The 20,201-nt window shown below is 39.2% G+C and overlaps 1 protein-coding gene across 1 annotated transcript; it reads right to left on the reverse strand.

Annotated features, from left to right (window-relative positions):
- Positions 1 to 15: 15 nt before the first annotated feature.
- nbr1a (NBR1 autophagy cargo receptor a) lies at positions 16 to 20,098 on the reverse strand. Its single transcript, XM_042507457.2, has 22 exons — positions 19,881 to 20,098; positions 19,449 to 19,511; positions 18,247 to 18,265; positions 17,589 to 17,611; positions 16,145 to 16,327; positions 15,831 to 15,908; positions 15,503 to 15,717; positions 14,598 to 14,717; positions 14,027 to 14,326; positions 13,537 to 13,696; positions 12,161 to 12,409; positions 9,455 to 9,580; positions 9,259 to 9,334; positions 8,782 to 8,892; positions 7,788 to 7,967; positions 7,498 to 7,665; positions 7,119 to 7,273; positions 5,940 to 6,370; positions 4,916 to 5,001; positions 4,500 to 4,587; positions 4,110 to 4,209; positions 16 to 2,417 (listed from the first exon to the last, which is right to left on the reverse strand). Exons 1-22 carry the CDS (start codon positions 19,980 to 19,982, stop codon positions 2,199 to 2,201), a joined length of 3,252 nt encoding a protein of 1,083 aa, XP_042363391.2. The 5' UTR covers positions 19,983 to 20,098; the 3' UTR covers positions 16 to 2,198.
- Positions 20,099 to 20,201: the final 103 nt, after the last annotated feature.

A 20,201-nucleotide genomic window follows, 5' to 3' on the forward strand; every position in this document is an offset into this window, starting at 1 on the left:
GAGAAGAGACCAGAGAGATGTGCAAATAGTTTATTGGCGGATTGACAGTAGAAGGGGTTTGATGTGTACACTCTGTGACAGAGGAATAATTTGACAAGCATAGTAGATATATTCAGAATTATTCTCTAGAGCATGATTCTTCAAAACAATCAACAGAAGATGGTTCGAAAAAAAGAAAAGAAATTCTCACCCACCCACACGAACACACAAAATAACAGACATGAACTTAAATCCGCACGCTCACACCACAAATGTCAAATCACCACATGTAAATTTCAGTAAACTAATCGTCAAAACGGCAATGTCATGAGATAAAACATACTTGGTTCCACTATGAGAGTGAGGAATGTGTTGTTAGAGACATCTCAGCTTGGGTTAGTGCTAAAATGACCGTAGATGAGGATGCAGGCAGGGCGGGGGGGTCGATGACGCAAAGCGGACATTTTCTACCGTGACTGTGCTAAGACCACGAGAACACGACTCATCTCTAAAGCCTCTACCTGTCATGCAGGTGTCTCCTAAAAAGCCGTAGAAAACATCCGAGTCTGACGCGTTCGGACAGTTTTTGTATACATTCCACATGTCAACGTCTAAAATAACAGTACTCTGATACAGAAAAAAGATTGCATTGTTTAGGCAGATCTCACTACGATAATCGAGAAAAAAATACTTTGTTGTTCTCACTACTGCACCGCTGACCCTTAACACCCAGAATATAGCTTCAGTAGCATCTTCAGGACGTTTCTACCTCTTGCGACATTCAACAATATTCATTTTCATTGCTGTTTTTTTGTGAGAAGGATCTAGCCAAGCCCTGTCGAACGACATTTATTTTTCAGCGCAGAGGAAGCAGCTACGACAGCCATACAAACACTAAAGACGGAGAGCTGAAAAGCACACTTGAATCCGGTCGAAACTACAGCTCCTGCTCCTTTTCACCAACACATAAGGCTCTGTGGCCCCAGGTAAACAAGGCATGGCAAAGGTTCACTATTCATATAATTTACAAGTGTATATATGGTTAATTTTGTCAAAATGTTGAAGCTGAATTAAAGGCAAAGGCAGGCATTCCTTTTCTCTCGAGTAAACAAGAAATAAATGCTCCTCTTTCATTTTTTATCTTATTATTGTCACTCTTGGTCCAAATAATACAAAGCATGATTAGGGCCATGTTAAAAGAAAAAAAATAGATTTAGAGAAAAAAAGTCACGAAAAAAGCCATTTTATGTAATAAAATTCGTAAGTTTAGGAAAAAAGAGTTGTAATATTACGTAATTTAACGCATAACTTTATGAGAATAGAGGTAACTGTCCAGCCTTAATCTGCAACTTTTTTGTTTGTGAATTTATGAGTTTAATTACGGAAAATTACAACTTCTTTCTTGTTATATTACGACTTTATACTCAAAGCTAACATTTATTTTTCCTTTAACATGGCTGTAATCCTCCTTGGTGTTATTTGGAGCAAGAGTAACGATAATTCGATCCTCTAAATATTATGTGGATAAACTAAAACATTTACGAGAAAAAAGGTAACTTTCAGGATTTAATCTTAAACTTTTTTTCATTTAAATTTAGGAGTGTATTCACAACAACTTTTTTCTTGTAAATTTTGCAAGTTTAATCTTATAATATTATTTTTTTTTCTCGTAAAATTAGGAGTTTAATCTCGCAATATTACTACTTTTTTCTCATAACACTATGAATTTGTTCTCAAAATCAGTATTTTTTTCTTTAACATGGCTCTAATCTTCGTTTGTATTATTTGGACCAAGAGTAATAAGCCAGACATAATATTGCGCGGATAAACTCAAACATTTACGAGAATAAACGAAATATTACAAGATTAAACTCGTAAATTTATAAGATTACATGATTAAACTGTATGAATAAAAGGCAACCATCCGACTTAAATCTGCGACTGTTTTTCTTCCAAATTTATGAGTTTAATCACGTAATATTACAACTTTTTTCTCAAATTTACTAGTTTACTCTCGTAATATTATGACTTAATTTTTTTTTTTAACATGGCCTTAATCTTCCTTCATAAAATATATTATCCACCCTTTGGAAAATCGATTGCACAAATGATTAATAGCTTTTCTCTGTCTCTTCTTTAAATAATTCAAAATGAGAGATACACGTCATAATCTAAATATTCTCTTTACATTTTAAGTCAGATAAATTCCTTTTGCAGCCTCACAGTATCCGAGAGCTTTCCCTCTCCCTCTGATGCTGAGCGGTGACAGCTCTGCTCTGGCTGTCCTCGGCCATCTGCACCAGCTCGTTAACGGTGTGCAGCAGGCTGTAGCCGTGCTTCCTCAGCAGCCGCTGGTTGAGCCGCTGGTCTCTGAAGCCCATCTCCAGCAGCATCGCCATCAGGGAAGGGTCCTGTCTGGTAGCTGGGTCGATGCCTCGCTGGAGGGCAGGAATGAAACAGAGATGAGATCTGTCGGATACTTAAAATCCTGTAAGGATTATTTTACTACTACTTAGTCGCCCTGGTTCCCTCGTCAAAAAGCCTGTGGGATTTTTCCATTGGATTTTGGATTACTGCTGAAAATAAGCTCTGTGGCAAACAAATGTTTATGATACTCGTATGTTTTGTTAGGCAAGATCATTTTTGAAGCCTAAATGCAATCACGGCACGTAAGAAGCTAACGTTAAGCTGCATACAAACTACAGTTGCATAATTTAAAGTCGCCATCACAACAAGGCTGTAGATGTTCTGTGGTTTCATTTAGCCACTCATTAGCAACCACCTTTTTTAAGACACATAAAAGCTCCAAAATTCATGAATGGGGTATTTGATGACGTATTTTATGTCGTACAACAAGCTGCAGTTTTTTTACAGCTGAGTTTTACAGCAGTTGGGTGTCAACGCAACAACCTGTCAACACAACGCTGATCACTCAATAAAAGTGTTATGGTGATGAACTTTGAGTTCTGGCACTGAGCAGCATTAACATTCATCTGAACTCATGTCTGTGCTCACCTGATGACATTTAACTCTCCGTTTAACTCTATTTTGGTTCCTATCGCCTGCTAAAAAACACTAATTTCTGAATTATTTCTCAAAATAAAGTGAAATCTAAAATCTTAATGATCCACTGAGTTCACCAGCCGGCTGCTCACTGTGTCTGTCTGAGGATACTGAGAGTTTTTTAGAGCTTTTATTTTTTTTACTGGAAGCAGCTACCTGCTGCAGCTAAAAATGCGAACCAAAACATTTAAGCTAAAGCAAAACAAAAATGCTGAAAGACCTTAAATACAGCGTTCCCACACATTTTCATGAACAAAATTTCAAACATTTTCAATGGTTTTTCAAGGACCCATAATAAAATTTCCATTTCGGAAGAGGATGCGCTTTACTGCATCTGCAGCACTTATCAGCCCAGTCATTGTATTTTTCTGCACACACACACACACACACACACACACATGCACAAGAGAGTCTCACTTCCTATAATAAACCCCACCACATTTACGTAACCTGTCTTAGAGGGGAAGGCTTGGCTGGTTTTATTCGTGGAAAATAAGAGCTGTATGAGTTTTCCGTTTGTAGCAAGCAGCAAAAACATTTAGTTAATTTACTTTACTTGGCATCGCACGTCCTTCAATGCAACGTTCGCGTCAACAAACTGACAGAAAATAAATTTCCCGTTTTATTATATGACATGGAAGGTTATCTACGGATGATTACTGTTACAATTTCCATGAGTTTTTCATAATGTTCAATGATTTTCCAGGCCTAGAAATAAAAAATGTGTGAAATTCCATGATTATTTTAAAGGTTTAATGTGACCATGTGTAGATTTGTGTGGTCATTTTTGGGGGAAAAGATGGTGCAGACTCAGTTAAGTTTGAATGCATTTACCATAAAAACAAGATGTGATATCTCACGCCGTTCTTACCATTTTTATTACATTTTTGAAGAGAAACAATTATTTACCCCAAACTGACTGCAAACTATTTTGTTTTATTCATTTATGATAATTATCATCTTACTTATTAGAAACTTACTGTTGCCAATAAAGCTGTAGTATATACTTTTAGGTACATGTTGGATAGTTTTTTAGATGTAGGGATAAATGTTTGTGTGTGATGTACCTGTATTGAGCAGTTTGGTCCGGTGAAGAGAGCTTTATAAGCGGACGCTGCCACAGAAAGAGCCCCCTTGACGAGTCCCTCTGTGATGCCTCCTTGGCCCCTTGTGTAAAGACGAGGATGTGGTTAAGATTATATAACAGCGCTGCAGAGAACAATTTGTTCCACTTTGACTTGTTTAGAACAAAAAGTTAACATATATCAGATAACAAAAATGTAAGTTAAGACATGCATCACATCACTTTGTGTGTGACTGTACAGAATTTCGGTTAGAAGTCGGTCGATCACGTTGTTGCACAAAAACATGATGACGTCAGACACATGCAGTCACACAAAATTGAAGCTAAAGTGCAGAAATTTCATGAACCACATCAAGTTTTACTGGAGTTGCACCTTGGCTGCAGAGCGTTGCTCGGTCTGGGGTTATACGTCTCAAAGGCACTGGATGCTGAGCCTGCTGATCTGGACAAACCAGATGATACTGCAGAGCAGATGAAAAAAGAAATAACAACACGCAAGCACACATAATGTTAGAGCAGGAACAGAGTTTTCTGCTGAAGCAACAAATCCTGAGAGCTTGTGTGCGATCTCACTTCCTGCCTTTCACCAAAGGGCAAAATGTGTTTCCTCTCTGTGAGGCAACGCTGGAGTTTAACCACCAAAGTATGTGTGTTATAACACCTAAAAACACTGTAAACATGTTTTTACTGATAACGTCTGTGAGTGAACAGATGCATAACGTTAAATGTCCTCTGTGCCGTCTGCACGTATGTAATATGATATCCAGTGATTCAAATGGTAAAACTCACCATTTAGGTGGACCCTCGGTTGGTGCGGCTCATATGGATCACAGGCTGGAGGACTGGGGTCCTCAGCCAGGTACAGTGCCTCAGACCTGAAACACGCAGTAAACAAAAGTGAGGCCATATTAAGGCTGTGGGTTTTTTTTAAATAAGGAAAAAATGTTAATTTGGTAAAATGATGCAAACAGAGTTAAAAATGGATTATGAAAATGCAATTTTCTACACATCAGCTGTAATTTAAGCTCAGCTTCACTCCTGACTCCTTAAATACTGGAGCTTGGTCAGCGGCCCTCAGTGTCAGCGGCCCTCAGTGTCACAAACCAACACACCGAGGGACCCTTGAGCAGAGATTTAAAATGCAGCTGGTGGCGCACTTCCACACAGGGAGGGTCAAACAAACTAACGTCTGCACAGGCATGGATGTATCTGTGCCATCTTGAAGGACACGTGAAAGTATGAGGACAGTGACGTTTACGTTTGAAACATCTGTTTTCTCTTGTAAAGGGAGCGTAAATGAGCCTGAAGGATACATAGAGCGCCATAGTTTGACGTGTAGAGTCGCTGATTGACAGAGTTGGGAATAAAAACAGGCGATTACTTGCAGCTTTTATGTATATTTTTTTACTATATTTTGTTCCTCATATGTTACCAAAATCATGTTTCCAGCTGTTCTCATTGCTAAGTGTCCTGATATTCTCTTGAAAAACATCCATTAGCATTAATATTTCCAAGAGGATGTGCTTTTGCAAAATGTAAAAAAAAAGTGCAACTTGTGGCACATATCACCATGTGAATTGATACCAGACAATTTTAGCAGGACACAAAACACATTTCTAAATTGTTTCAAGTTTAAATTGCTCTACTTCTTTCAAACTTTCACTGTATTTTTGATGAAAGGGAATTTAAACCCGCTGAACAAAACATGGACAAACCCTCTATTCACCAAAAGAAATATTTCTAGAAAGGATCATTTGTTTGGCTTCATGCATGCTGACGTCTGAGCTGCACACTGACGGGTGAGCGATCTAACCTGGGTGAGTAGAGCGTCGGTGGGGGCAGCAGGGGGTCGGGCAGCACCGGCGGCGGCGTCACCACTTCAGGGGTGAGCGTCACGGCGTCCAGAGTTTGGGAGGCGAACAGCATCTGGTTCACACTGCTGTGGGTGGGAGGGACGGGCGGAGGCCACGTGTTCACAGATGAATCGTCAGCATCGACGCCCTCCTGCCTGTCTCTCAGCGGCGCCGCCTCTCCTGGCTCGGAGTTAAGGCCGTCGTCTTCCTCCTGCTGTACGTCAGGGCCGGCGGCGGTCACATCAGCAGCAGCAGCGGCAGCAGCGGTGTCGGGCTGCGACATGGCGGAGCTGTACATGGACTCGCCCAGAGGACGGCTGGTGTCGAAGCAGTCCGGGAGGACGATGATGTAATCGTCACAGGAGGAGACGGAGGACGTCTGGCTGCTGACCTGAGACACAGGAGGGGAAGATGGACACATTACGGACTTTGTTATATGAGACAACGACCTCATGATATCAGGATCAACATTTACTGTTATGATTTTCACTTGTCTGGCACAAATCTAAGTTTAAAACTGGAGCAAATTTGTGCAATTTATTAAAAAAAAAAGCATGGAATAAAAAGGCAATGAGCAACATGGTAAGAAAGTATCCAAAAGTTTTAGGAAAATAGATGATTTAGAAAATTATTTTGAGGGAAAAAAGCAAGGAAAACTCTCTGGTGAAAAAAAATATACAAGCTCGGGAAAAAATATATTTATAATTATTATAAGTACATATTTAAAATTATGTACTTATTATTTCATTTCATTTTATATGACTTTATTTTTTTTTTTAAAGGGTGCCAATTTATACAAAATGGTCAAAAAAATTGACTAAAAAAACATATGTTCATTACAACTGTTAATAATCATCTTACAGAAAAGCACATCATAATAAATTTTAAAATTATGTATTTTTTTTAGGATTATTATAATACTTTTATGCACTTTTGCATGCCTTGTTTTTTGCTTACTCTCTATTACTTTTTCTTACTTTTTTCAAACTAATTTTCAGGTAATTTCCTTTTACTTTTTGCTAATATTTTGCTAATTTTTTGGTCATTTCTTCTTACATTGCTGATTGCCTTCCTCATGTTTTGTGCTCAGGTTTTAAAGTTAAGGTGAAATAAAAGTGTTAAAAATGTTGCATCCTCACCTCCTCCCAGTCTTCTCCTTTGGTTCCACCCTCCTCTTTCTCCTCTTGAATGCGCCTCATGTTCTGCATGTCATTCAGGACCATGACCTCTTCGTCCTCATTGTCATGATGTGAACTGACATGCAGGTTTTCATTCGCTGGCTCCAGCAGAATAACTAAAAAAAACAACAAAAAAAACCCCATTAAAATGAGCACCTAATAATTAAAGCTCACAAAAGAAACTGAAAACACAAATAATTTGAGATTAGTTAAAAAAGCAGTTCTTGCATTTTATGTTTTTTTCATATTTGTATTTATTTTTCAATAACAGCAGAAAGAAAAAAGCAAAAATCAACAGCTAAATTCAAAATGAATACAATTGTAGAAGTCGCCCTCTGACCTGGCCTGGTCTGCTTCTCCTGGGTGGTCTGGTTGAGGCCCGTGTTGAGAGGCAGAGCTGAGCTCTCAAGTCTAACGGCGCAGATCTCCTCATTTCTCTCGTTCACCGTCTCTGTCCTCTCAGCCTCTGAAGCTCTCTCAAAGCAGAAGCTGGTGCCCCGGGAGACAACTGGAAATGTATTATGGGATAAAGTCTCAGTAGCTCATCATATATTTAAAACACAAAACATACTGTATTTCTGCGCACGGGTTTGTTAGATTTTGGTGGGATTAGGTGTGTTGGCTCCTCACCCTGTGGTTTGTGGCTGCCGTACTGAAGTCTGCGCAGGGGTCTGTGATCAGGGGCCTCCTCCAGGGTGAGCGAGCGGATGACCGTCTCACAGAGGAACTGAGCTCCACTGATCTCCTCCTCCCTGTCCTCCTCCTGGGACGCAGGCTCCAGCAGCTCCCTCTGCTGCCTCAGTTTCACTCCTACAAAAACACAAAAAAGGATTCAAATCGGTGCTGAAGCAGAACTTGTCTTTTTTTGGAATATAGTCTTATTCCTTTCCAAAACCTAGTGCCTACATTACCCACAATACAACCTCTAGAAACAGTATTTTTGCACAGCTCCTTCTGGAGCCACAAAATATTGACTGTTATAACAGATGCAGTATTACTCTTAACCCTTTGCGACCTGAGCTAATTTACTTGATACCTTGATTAAGAAATATGACCCAAATATTACCAAAAACAAAACAAAACACAAAAAAAGTAAAAACAGGCAAATACAAATAACTGAATAACTGGAAATAACCTGATTAATAATATCGAATAATAATAATAATTCTGTAAAATACTTTTAAATATGCAATCATGGTAATTACAAATTTAGTTTTTGGACATTTTTTTTTGGACATGTTGTTATTTATTTAGTAGTTTTTGTTTTTTTGTATGTTTGTTTGTTTTACTGCTAAGTTGTTCACTGAGGGTTTTTAGTTTTTTCAAAACAAAGCAAACCATTTTGCTCAGGGCTGAAGGTTTACATATTTGTAAAGGCGTCTGTAAGCGAAGTGTAAAGTGTTAAAGAGGTTTAAAAAATCCCCAAACGGACTTTCTTTCACTTAAAAAGGTAGTTAAAGGTTATTTTAAAACCCACCAGAATCCATTTAAATAAACAATAAGTTCATTCATTCAGGTTGCCAGATACTTAAAATGACACTGAGCCTGTCAATGTCAAAATAAAACGCTTTCAGTGGATGTAAATTAAGGGTGCGCACAAGCATCTAGAACAAAACAATCTTACCAAAAAGTTTTCGGACCCCTGTGACCTCTGCGTCTTCTTTCATCTGTGAAATGATGGCCTTCTCCAACACTGGTGCATCATGGGGCAGCGGGGATATGCAGGGAGTCAAATCTACAAATTAAGTCGAACAAACACAACACAGGTCAAGAAAAAAAAAACAGCGTTTTTCTGACGTTGCTCGTCACAGACGGGCTGACAAATTCGGTGGATGCAAAAAGATGCAAAAACGATGAAATGCAAATGTCCCTGTCTAGAGCCAGTGTTTGGTTCGTCCGTTTTTGGCTACTGTAAAAACACGACATCCATAGATGAGGGTCCGCTCCATATGTGGACATAAACGGCTCATTCGGAGGTAACAAAAACACAATACTAATTTTCAGGTAATTATACACTAAAGAAAACGTACTTATTATATTCCATCTCTGCCGATATATCCCCTTAAATCCCAAACACTGGAACTTTAAAGCACGAACTTACCCACAGGAGTGTTGTTCGGCACCTTCTCCAACTCCTGCACGATGTTTATATCCAACAACTCGAAGGACAGCAGATCCTAAAAAACAAAACACAAGACGTGCAGGGAGTGTGAACACTGTTACACTGATCACTTTTCAATTTACAGCACACTTTATTTTACACCTCATGCTGTCATAGTAACTTTGTGAGCGTGCACCTGTGCAGTCAGCAGGTCGACTGAGGGGAAGTAGTAGTCCTCGTGGTTCAGTTCTACAGACAGTCCAGGGCCGCCCTCCTTGGACTTAAGCTCTTTCGCCTTCTCTGCTGGTCTCGCCTCCTCCTTCTGAAGGACACAACAACGCCATCATGAGTATCTCTACAGTGTGCACTCAAGGGTGAGTAACACACACATACGGTGTCTGTATGGATTTAAGGATTCATTCAATATTCTGGATTATCTGTTCGTTTTTTTTTTTTTTCCTCCCCATTATAACCCTGAAACCAGGACACAAACTGCCAGAACTGTCTTATATTGCCATTTTCATGCTGGACTTTTTAAAAGGTGCTGGAGGAAGTACTCAGCGCTCTACTTACTTAAAGGGACAGTTCACCCCGGGATAATGGTACTACACGGCACTCGGCTTTTGGTGCTCAAAGTACCAAATAAATACTTAAAAAACTCAACAGTAATGTCTGTTTACAGAAATCATGACCCGGTTACTCACGATAATCCACAAATCTTGTTGTGAGCAGTTTCATGTAGGTACTATTTTTTTTCAACTTTTTACACCTGCCAAAGTATTGCTGTGCAGGAGGAGTGATACGGTTGGCGGGTGTAGTTCGGTGGAGAGAAAATAGCTCCGAAATAAAACTGCTGACAACAAGGTCTGTGGATTATCTCGAGTAACCGGGTCATGATTTTTGGGAAAAAGACATTGAAGACACAAATAATCCAGAGTAATACATGAATCCTTCAGTCAATAGGGATGCTGAATTTGTGTTAGTCTTAAAAAATCTTCAGGGTGAACTGCCCCGTTAAACTATTATATTTTTACACAACAATGTAAAACTCCATTATGTGTAAAAGCCCTGATTCAAAATCAAACTTATGAAAAAGTAAGGCTATAATACACAAAAAATATACTTAAAGTGTCAAAAAATGTACTCATCAAACAGTAAAATGTTCTACAATAAGATTAATATGTGTAAACGGGATTATTAGTTATAGCTGGTTGAAGTTGAGAGCATTTGATAGTTTTTGTCCAGTGGTTTCCAACCTAAGGCTCGGGCCCCTTTAACGGCTCATCAGATAAATTTGAGGTGTCGTCAAATTCTTTATTTGAAAAGAAAAAAGAAAAAATAAGTTTTGATACACAAATCTGTTTACAATTTTCTTGATTTTGCTTTTTTTAAGCAAAATATTGAGTTCATTATAATTGAGAAAATCTGAGAGGGGAAATCACTCTTTCAAACAGCTCATCCAAAACATGTCAGAGTCCCAACCAGACATGTAACAAGCCAAAAAGCTGGAAACCACTGTTTTTATCATAAGAATGTGTTGTATTATATATTATTAATCAAAGTATTTTCATGTAAAATCTTAAAGATATAATATGCAGGATTTAAAGATATAATATGCAGGATTTCGCTAGAAAACAATGTATAAGTTCCTACAAAAGAAATCACTCATAACCATCACTTACAAACCACCAGAAGTGTGTGGCGGTGTATTTTTACGCAGGGAGAGTCCACCTGTACTTTATTCTAAATTTGCTGTGTTCGTGACGTTTATAAGCGAGTGGTCCCAAGCCACTAACAGCCCAGCTAGGTGCTGGTTTTTAGCTTAGTTAGCTTGCAAAAGTGTCAACTTTTCCACATAAACTGTAAAATGAATGAACACAGCCACTGTGAAGTCACCCACTGGTTTGTAGACTCACATTTCGAAGGCTAGAGTTTAACATTTTGGCTGTTAAAGAAAGAAAAATAAATTCAGTGGGCCACATGCCGCAGAAGTAAAATTTTTTTTGACATATGTGCCAGGCGAGCGTCTTAGCGTCTGCCACTTTATTATGCAAAACTTTGGTCCGCATCAGTTGTCATGAATGTTAAAATTAGCTACAGATACCAAAACCATTTTTTGTACTAGGCTGTAAATGTGATTATTTCTGCTGTAAAGTTAGGTATTTTCACACGGGGGTCTACAGGGATTGACTAACTTTTGGAACCAGCCTCAAGTGGACATTAGAGGAACTGCTGTTTTTGACACTTTTTCAGCCCCGGAGGTTGCCATTTGCTTTTCCATTACAACTAATGTAATGCCGTGCGTCACTGAACTCATAACTTGGGGAAAAAACTAAGTGCGACTCAGAGAAGTGCAGTGGAACGGCTATTCAAGTCATGATTACAAATCAGAAACTCGGGCAAGATTTAACTACTTACATCAATGACACTGTAGGTAGTCTACTATTAGATCTAAAAATCGCCAAAAAGTTTTCTGCGGGAGGGGGTGGGTTCGAATAGTGTTGGGGAAAACCGACACAGAATCATTGACTTCAGAATTACAATGAAACAACGTATAACATTCCCACAAATATAACTAATACTGAATGTAGAAGCATCGTAGGGAGGAGGACCAAGTTTCAGGTTTGTGTTCATAAACTGCAACCAACAATTCCTGCATAGTACACCTTTAATCTGTACTGTAACTTATCTGTAAAATAAATGTAGTGCAGTAAAAGATACGATTTCCCTCTATGATGTGGCAAAATTAAAGTATAAAGTAACAAAAATGGAAATACTCATGTAAAGTGCACTGAGTTAATCTAACTAATTACTCATATAAATAATGCCAATGATCTAGACACTTATGTCAACAGTTGTGCTCTCTGCAGCTATACAGGGTGTCATTGGATGTCAGACTTGCCAGTCGTTTGCTCTGATGCCCGAGCACATTGCGGCCGTCACCAGGGTCGACCACGATGCTGCACCAGACCCGCGGGCCAAACTGACAACCGCAGTGCGCCAGCCGCCAGTGGGAGGTGTACGTCCCGTCCATCACGGGAGCGACAAAGGCCACACTGACCACTCCCACTTGTCCGGGCAGCAGCAAGGGGACTGGCACCTCCCTCCTCTCCTCTGACGCCAGGCCGAGGTTCCCCCACATGAACACTAGCTGGGTGCACGTACACACATACACAAAACACAAAATAGGAATACACATGCGAAAAAGCACAAAGACAACAACATGCAGCAGAAAAAAAATACACACTCAAGTGAAGGATCCACTAGAGTTGGGCCGATTTACGGTCTTGCCGGTCTATCCAGTGTACGAGCTTAAACCGCTTTTATTTATGCAAATTTGTCATTTGTTCAAGTTTTGGCAATTTTCTAGTAGCCTAAGTCACAGCACGATGCAAGTTAAATTGCATTAGTAATAAACAATATGACAGTGTGATTAATATAATATTATGTTTGTAAACTTAATAAGGGGCCACTAGTGTCATTCAGGTCGCGTGTAATTTACTGCAAAGCCGAGGCGGCTGGTTTAGGCAACATGAAAGACATCAAATTTTAGCACAGGAAAGTGAGCAGAGCGTGTCGTGTTTGTTTACTTGTTGAGGCGATAAGAGAAAACATGGCAGAATTAGTCTCTTAAAAAGGCTAAAACTTAGATTTAAATAAATAAACTGATTGTATTTCCATCTTTGCTGAGCAACACTTTTGTGTAAAAGGATATAAAAGCCTGTCCCAGATATAAGCCTGTTGAAGTCCAATGATTTAAGCAAATAATAGCCCGGGCTATTAATTGAGGCTTTACTCATAAATCTTATTAGTGTTAAGTCTCCGGTCTGATCTCAACTGCACAGCTGATAGCTACGTGGTTCGTTTACATGACATAACAGAAGTGTGTATTTAATGGATTCAGTGCGGACATGGAGCTCCGGGGTTACGCATTGCTACGTGATGATCACTCGACATTTGGTAAAATTCGTTAATTTGGTCCAGTCCGGCGTTTGGCTTAATATGAAACTGGATTGAAAATTTTTACACCGTCCCAACCCTTGGATCCACAAACACACACACACATTCAAACAATGACAAAGACTTAAAAACTTAAAACACAGATTCAACTAAATTCAAATAATAAAAAATCTCAGACAAAAAAGGGCATTAGTTATTTTAGGCTGGATAGAGATCTTAGCTGGTGTTAGTGGATAAGAAGTGGGGACTCAGAGTGGAAGTGAAGCAGGGGGGCAAAGAGAGAGTGCAGCCTGTCCTCTCGGCGGGGGGGAGGGGTACCTTAGTCTCTGAGGTCCAGCTGATAGTGCCCGAGTTCCTCATCTTCCAGTATTTGATGAACTTGGTACCAGGCTCCAGACGCGTGCCGTCCGGCAGATTTTCATCCAGAAACAAGGCAGCCATAGTGGGAACCAAGGACGTGTGCGAGACCCCAGGACCCCTAGTTTCAAGTGTACAGAGCATTGTTGAAAATAGCCCTGGTTTCTTATAATACCCATCTCTTTGATCTCTACGAATCAAAAAAGCAGGACCCCAGATTTTTTTTTTTTTGCAATTCTTTTTCTTAGAAAATCTATGAAGCAGCAGCAGTTTTGAGGTAGTTCCAACATTTTCCACCACCCCAGAGCAGCCAGCGATACACTCATACAGACTAGATTACAAAGATGGCATATTTTGATTTCTTTTCTTGGAAAAAAAAAGACTTTATTGCATCCATGCTGGGTTTCGAGGTACCCAGCACTGTCGGACGCCCTTCCGAGGTGGCGCTTACTCTGGACTGGAGGCCTGGGGATCAGGGGCCGGGGCAGGGATGGGACCTTGGGCTGGGGCTGGACCTGAGGCTGTTTCTGAGGCGGCAGGGGGGGGCAGGGCTGGGACCTGGGTGGACGCGGAGGCCATGTTTGTCAGGTTGGCTCTGCCTGAGGTAGAGGGCCCGCTCCACTGCAGCCCCCTCTTCTCCAGTCTCAGTTTCTTCTTGATTTCCTTCACTTCAGCTCTTAGCTGCCTCCTTTCAGCTTTGAGGCGCTGTCGCTCGGCCTTGCGCACTGTCCTGTCTCCTCGCCGTGGGAACCTGGTTTGAAATGTCATCAGGAACACCTATTTGTTGACTATCAAAAGTTTATTTTCCAAAAGAACAAAACACATACACACTCACAATTCATTATGTGCAGTAATCTAGCTGCTAAAACATGTTTGCAGTCCTGCTTTGCATCTATTCATATTTATGTTTTTCCTCCATTAATGCAGAAGAAGTGATAGCAAAAAAAAAAGGCTGTTGCAAGTAAAAAATGTCTTATAGTTTCAAGAGGAGGGAAGATTGATCCTCAGTCTTGGGGGTTTACCTCAACTCTCCCGACATTCCATGCTCAGGGATGGAGAGAGGTGTCTTGGTTCTCACGAGGTTGTGGCTGGGGTCATGGCTATGTCTGCACATCTCACACAGGATGCAGGACGGGCACACACTGGCAGGGAGCGAGACAACAAAAAACATCAGAATGGATGCTCATAAAACAGCTTAAAGAGGAACTAACCCACACTCCCACTCTTGCTACCTCCCTGAAATGTGAGAAAAGTCTTAAAAATGGGCAAAGCTGGGATAAGGTCTAAGACACGCCCAGTCACCCAATCGTGCAGCCTCTCAATCCACAGCGCCTCCCTGCCCTGTGAACAAAGTAGTCAGCTGGTGATGAAAACAAGCTTCTGCTTCCAGGATTAGCCGATAGCAAAATTCAATTGCAATAGCAGGTTTCAACCTTTAGAGGGCAGTCACTATGCATATTTCTAACACAATACGCAGAATTTAGATGCTTCAAAGGTGAAGAGTACCCATATAAAATTACTGATAATTTTAATAGGAGTCTGATGGGTTTGACAATAGTGATTTCGGGGCTGTTTCTGGTTAAACAAAAGGATCTTACTCTTTAACAAAAAGGTTTATCTCTGTAGGGATCTTTTCCATGATGTTGTCAGACATAATAACAATCTGAGCCTGTCAGTGACAAAAACAAACACTTTTAGTCGACGTACATTGACAATGCCAAACATCCTTTGTGATTACGTTGCAGTTTCATGGCTGCGGGCTGCAGCACCCTCACTCAGTACTGGACTAGTTTTAAAATTGTTGTTCCTATAAGTCATTTAAACAAAAAAAAACAAACATGGTAAAATAGGGTCCAGGTTAAAAAACACTATTCTGTGTCATAAAAAAGCTCAAAGCCCTTCTTGTTATATCACTATGTGTTCCTACCTGCATTTGTAGGCCCCTTCAGAGGTGAGTTTGTTGCAACTGCTGCAGTTCGGGGTGTAGCCAAGGGATCCATTGGAGGTGGAGGGGCCCGGCCTGGGTCCTATAGGACCGCCGCTGGCCTCCAAGGGCCCGTCAGATGATTTGTGGGTACAACACTGTCCCGAAAAGTCACTGCACATCCTTTCAACCACCTCTTTCACCACCTCGTCTTTAAACTGTGGACACAAGAGTTTGATTTATGTTAGCAGAAATATGACAAGTATACTAATCAATCATCAAACATAACAAGCTAAAGGTGGAGATGCTGGAAAAATAGTTTAAATCTTACCTTCTCCATGTACGATCGAAACCACATAGGAGGTGGCTCATCTTCTGGCTTGTTCCCCTTGTTGTCCTTCACTGTGACCTGTACCAAAACACATCAAACACATACTTCAAACCTGATTCTAAAATAAATTGATTTATAGCAACAACTACATCAAAAATGATTATACAAGTGCAAATAAAAAGTTGCTAACATTGATGCAAATTATGTAGTAAGATGTAAATCTATTGTGGCGTCTCAACGCCAAAAACACTGTAAAATCTGCACATGTGAGAGTGTAAGATGAAGAAAGTGGAGGAATCAGTTTGGCTCCTTACAGCTTCTCGCTCGGGGGTGACCTGGGTGCCTTTGTCCACTGTTTTGACTCTGGACGGATAAGGAGGAGCCGGCCGGAGGTCTCCTTTCAGCTCCTTCACCTCCGTCTTCAGCGGACCTCCGCAGGCCTGCCCCTTCATCTTGTACACGTTCATGTGCAACTGGTTCCCCTGCTTCTCAGCACTCTGTGAGGTAAACAAGCATTATATACATACCAAAAGAGGAGCACCACAAAAACACGCAAATTACAGCGACACGTGCAAGAAAACAATGCAATACACTGCGAACATGTGTTCTTAAAAAGTTTGCTGCTTCAGATTAAATATCGACACAGTGTAGCTTTGTTTGGCTTTTTTTTGGTGGTAATATATTTCGGTCATTGTAAGAATTTTTCTTTGAAACCTAGAGCGACATCACTTGTCTTGTGCTGCTTTCAGACATCTTTCGCAAGTATTTAAACCTTTGAACCCTGTGAAAATTGGCTTGATTTCTTTCAAAAACATGAGAAAAAGTCAATAGCAGTTTGGAAAGAAATGTTCCACAGATTGCAAGAAATGAATAGATTTAGATTGGGTTTTTTTGTAAAAATGCCCAGGAAAAAATGGTGAGGAGGGGAAAAAATTATTAAAATTTTTAGAGGCACTTTTTCAAAATCGTGTTTGCCTTGTTTGTTTTTACTTTCTGTTTTCTTTTTAATTTTTGTTTGTACTTTTTACTAATTTCTTGCTAATTTTTGGGTCATTTTTTCTTTTGTCACTTATTGCCTTCTTCTCATTTCAATGGTTTTAAAGAAAAAATGAAATCAAAACATTAAATAAAATGGAAAAAGGAAAGACTCAACATATTCTAATTTAGTAGATTAATTTGAGTAATTTGTTTACAACTAGGTTTAAGTTATGCAAAAATAAAAAAAACATAAAAAACAAAAACAGAACTAACAAACAAATAGAAACAATAACAAAATTCTAATAATAATAATAAACTTTTATATTTGTTTACCACCTTTTTTTTTAATTTGTGGAGTAAACTACACAATCTTAATTCCTTGTCACGACTATTTCACAAATTGACAGATAAACATCTACACTTCATGTTTGTCCCTGGCCTTTTTTTAAATGTACATGTTTGTTTTCCTCTGTGTTTTCTGCAGGACTGTAACTATGTGAATGCTGCTCTGCTGGAACAAGGACATATTTGTCCTGTGTTGATGTTTTTCAGTCACACAGACTGTTTTTATGATGCATGAGCTCATATTTTGTCATGTGCTAACAGTCAAATAAAGAGGAGCATTCTCTATTTTCATTTATGCAGTGAAGGTTGACTGAATTTTGCTACTACATCCTTAACTACAATTTTCCATATTCTGCATGATCTCTGCACTTCTGTAGTTACATGAACTTGTGTTATGCGTTGTTTTTTTAATCAAGCGTCAGCAGTGCTCCGTACCTTGATGGCTTCTTCATATTCATCTGAAATACAAACAAAATCAACACTAAGTTAGTTTGTAACTAATTACTTGCACTACGTCCTCCTCACACGTTTATCAGTAAAAAGTGTCTCACTTAATATTTAAGTTATTATTTAGAAGAATTGCACATTAATGATAAGTACTGTATACTTGCCACACTTGCCCTAAAACATTTCAGATTAAAACTATTCAAAATTTTAGCTCAATGGCATAAATGACGCAAGAGACAAAACACGAGGAGAAAATGAAAGAACATTCGTGGTGATTAACAAAGTCATGTATTGCAACATATTAGAGCTACGTTACATCAGCAGCTGCAGACGATAATGCTGCCCTGATCTTGCATTGAGTGTAAAGTTAACACTGAAGATTACACTAACAATTTTATTTCACACAACAAATTTCGTGACTTTTCACGACCAATGACGATTTTTACAAAATCCATGACTTTCCCAGCTGCTGTACAGTAAAATCTCCAGGACTAATAAAGTACACTATCACCCTCTCTATTCAAAACATTACTATACATTACTTTACTGCTGTTATCTTGTTATAATCTCTGTCTCATACTTTTTTTGCTTAGATTCTACTTCAAACATGTCACAAAATTAAGACACAAAAAAGTATTTTTCTCACCTTGACTGTTTATGCAAATCTGAAAAAAAAGAGAGAATAAGATCAGAATGAGTGTGGGAACTTCGGCCCAACATGAAAATTATGTACAAATGTGAAGTCCGGTGGTGGAAGAAGTACTCAGACTTTTTACCTCAGTGAAAAGAGCAAATGCCACAGTCTAAAAATGTGATTACAATTTTACTTAAGTTCCAAAAGTAAAATGACTCATTAACAAATGACCTAATTCAGAATAATATATGACATTACTGGATTGTGTGTGTGTGTGTGTGTGTGTGTGCCTAATTTTAGCTACTTTGTACACTGCTCATAACTTAATCCAGAATAGTACATCATGATTTAAGAATTAATTTATATTTTGTATAGATAATTTGAATCTGCAAATTATGTCTAACAACTAGTATTTCCAAAAAATGTAAAAAAGTTATGTATTGGCTAACAAAATGTAATAATGATAATAATAAGAAAAACTGCACCTTAAAACAGATTATGAAGTGCTTTGACAAACCAAAAAAGCAAGATACCCCAGAGGCAATATCATGATTAAAGCCAAACAGTAATGCCGAAAAAAACACAGTGGTTTTTGTTGTCCCTTAGACCCCTAACTCCTGGGTCTTTTTTTGCTCATGACCTTCTTCTAATATTTTAATTTGCCTAGATTTCAAAAGGTTAAAATATTTTAGAAAATTATTTTTCCTATCTTTAATCAAATATTGTTATATTACTTCTTACATATTTTTTTATCATGTTTTATTGCATTTATTCTCATATTTTCTAGAACTTTATTCATTTAGTAATTTAACTGCCTTTTTAGTGATCTGCCTGTTTTATTACTTGTATTTGCTTTATCCCTGTTTACCCTTTAAATGTGCATTTTGTTCTGGCCTTTCTGTTTGACTGTTCTAGACCTTTTTCTGTTTAGTATGTTTGTTGATGTTTATTTGATTGTTCCCTGAGTTTCTGCCTTTGCTTTATCTGTCAAAGCACTTTGTAAACAACTGATTTTAAAGGTGCTATATAAATAAAGTTATTATTAGAATAGTCTGGGCTATTAATTGAAGTTTTGGTGGAGCAGAGGTATGAAGTATCACTATATTAAAATACTCAAGTAAAGTAGGAGTACTTCTAAGTTCTACTTACATAAATGTGCATAAGTACACTCACCGCCGGTAAAAACGCACGCACATTTACACACACTCCCTTACCTCTTCATTATCTTCGTCAAAGTATTTGACTTGAAAGTGGTTGATCCCAAAAGACGCTTTAATCTGGAATATAAATCAAAGCAGCTGATAATCAGACCCACAGCAAACACTGTGTTATTAAATCAGAACTTTTCTTTGCTCGCACGTGTTACGAAAACATCTATAATAGCTCGTGGATAAACACCTTTACAGAGCAGCTAGCTACTGTACAAACACATTACAGCAAACAGAGCAGGTATAACGTGTTAATAACGTGTCAATAACGTAGAGACTGGATTGAAAAAAAACAGTATTTGTGTAGATTTTGTGGCGGTACTGTCGGCTGTCCTTCAGGTGGTCTATTGTTTACGTGTCTAGGCCATGTCTGGGCCTGCTTTTCACCAAACTGCGCCAGCGTTTAGCCAGCACGGCTCGGCTAGCAGCGGCTCTTACCCAGGCTTCAACGGACTCCCACTCCAGTTTGTCCAGATCCTGAGCCAGAAACCGCTTCACGTTGCCCCGGAAGTTGACTTTAATCGTGACAGGCAGCCCCATGTCGGCCGTTTATCGGCGTGTGATGGCGATCATTTGCGGTGACACCGGCCTGTTTGATCCCTGCTGCCCTCGACTGTCTTCTCTTGTTTACATCGTCAGCTGCGTCGAGAAAAATATGGTGACGTATCCGCGCATGCGCAGCCCAAACACAGTCCTCTCTGATTATTTATTTATTATTATATTGCTTATTTTTATGGTTAACAGTGTATGCATTTTAAT

The sequence above is a fragment of the Plectropomus leopardus genome, chromosome 19 (genome assembly GCF_026936395.1).
Source record: "Plectropomus leopardus strain MGB_pleo_1.0 chromosome 19, ASM2693639v1, whole genome shotgun sequence".
NCBI classification, from domain to species: domain Eukaryota; kingdom Metazoa; phylum Chordata; class Actinopteri; order Perciformes; family Serranidae; genus Plectropomus; species Plectropomus leopardus.

What these genes read in the sequence shown, in the direction of transcription:
- nbr1a (XM_042507457.2), bottom strand. Translation starts at nt 19,982, where the DNA reads ATGGGGCTGCCTGTCACGATTAAAGTCAACTTCCGGGGCAACGTGAAG. An exon ending in GGCATCAGAGCAAACGACTG is followed by an intron (nt 9,581 to 12,160) that starts GCAAGTCTGACA and finishes TGTGTCCTTCAG; the next exon opens with AAGGAGGAGGCGAGACCAGC. An exon ending in AAGGAGAAGACTGGGAGGAG is followed by an intron (nt 6,371 to 7,118) that starts GTGAGGATGCAA and finishes CCTGTGTCTCAG; the next exon opens with GTCAGCAGCCAGACGTCCTC.